The sequence below is a fragment of the Cariama cristata genome, unplaced genomic scaffold (assembly GCF_000690535.1).
Source record: "Cariama cristata isolate BGI_N322 unplaced genomic scaffold, ASM69053v1 scaffold23146, whole genome shotgun sequence".
Taxonomy (NCBI): domain Eukaryota; kingdom Metazoa; phylum Chordata; class Aves; order Cariamiformes; family Cariamidae; genus Cariama; species Cariama cristata.
Window position 1 is genome coordinate 17,333 of NW_009621902.1, and position 1,193 is coordinate 18,525.

The window sequence follows — 1,193 nt, forward strand, 5'->3', positions numbered from 1 at the left end:
CCAGCGCGCGGGGGGGCTGCGTCTACGGCGGGCTGGCCGCCCACGCCACCACGACCTTCAGCACGAGCCTCGCCGGGCGAGGGGCAGGGAGCACACAGCAGCGAGGGCTCCTGCTCCCTGCCCGTCCCAGCCTGCCGGGCTACGTCCCCGGCTCCTTTGGCTCGGATAACTTTTTGCCCTGTCCGACCCAGGAGATGAGCCAGAAAGCCTGTGGGGAAAACATAGTGGACTTAACTGACCTGAATCAGCGTCACCCCAACCTAAACAAAGAGCTGGAGACGATGCTCTGAAGCGAAGGGTGTATTTTCCCCATCTGGACATCCAGCTGTGCCTGGAAAGATGCTGGTCCTCACGCTTTGGGCTCCTTTTATGCTTGCAGAGAGCCGGGGTAGGGGACAGCAGCTGGAACACCCCAGTTCCCTTTCCCACCCAGCCAGCGTGCAAAGGGACCGTGTGCTCTCACTCCTTTTACCTACCTGGCCTAAAACCGAGCAGCCCGTTCACAACCTCATCTCCTTCCACGTACAAGCGATCGATGTAAGTGATGTTTGTGCATGCAAAACCTTGAATCATCACCAGGAAACAATCCTCCGTGCTCAATCTTACCTCAACAGTCTGGAAGGCGACTTCAGCTCCAGCGTGTATAAAGCCGATTCAACGAGCCCATAGTCCTGAACTCCGACTCCCTCTATTTAGCACCAATTCCTGCGTCGTACAGCCCGGGGCTGGCAGGGTGCAGAGTGCCCGCAGAGCTGTTCTGCCCCTCACCCTGCCCTTCCTTGCATCCTTGTGCAGCTCACAGATAACGGTGAAGCCCGGCACGCAACGCTCGGCCACAAACGGGGAGCGTGGGGCACTGGGGTGGGACGGGTTCAGGGCGGCAGGCCGAGCTGTACGGCACACGAAGGGCGCAGCAAAATGCCTGGGTCCCCCACGCTTTACAGCGCGGTTGTTCGTAAATGCACAGGCTGCTGCATGCAAGAGTCTTGGCCTTGTCAACTTTTTTGCAGGCTAAAAAGCGAATAAAGAGAGAGTCTGTACGGCCTGTTTCCATCCTTGAACTCCCTTACGGACTCAACGGCGTTACGCACGGCAAGGGGTTGCTGGAGGGCAGGAGAGGATGGAAAGGGCTGGAAACGCAGCCACGCTCACGGCCGGGCAGCTCTGGCCTCGCTCGGCGCCGTCGGGGGCAA

At 59.5% G+C, this 1,193-nt stretch overlaps 1 protein-coding gene across 1 annotated transcript in view; it reads left to right on the plus strand.

Moving 5' to 3' along the window:
* LOC104163232 (parathyroid hormone/parathyroid hormone-related peptide receptor-like) overlaps positions 1 to 290 on the plus strand; it is a 6,973-nt gene extending 6,683 nt beyond the window's left edge. The window contains exon 14 of the mRNA XM_009702158.1: positions 131 to 290. Coding sequence (XP_009700460.1) covers positions 131 to 290 — 160 coding nt within the window. The remainder of the gene's footprint in view (positions 1 to 130) is intronic.
* Positions 291 to 1,193: the final 903 nt, after the last annotated feature.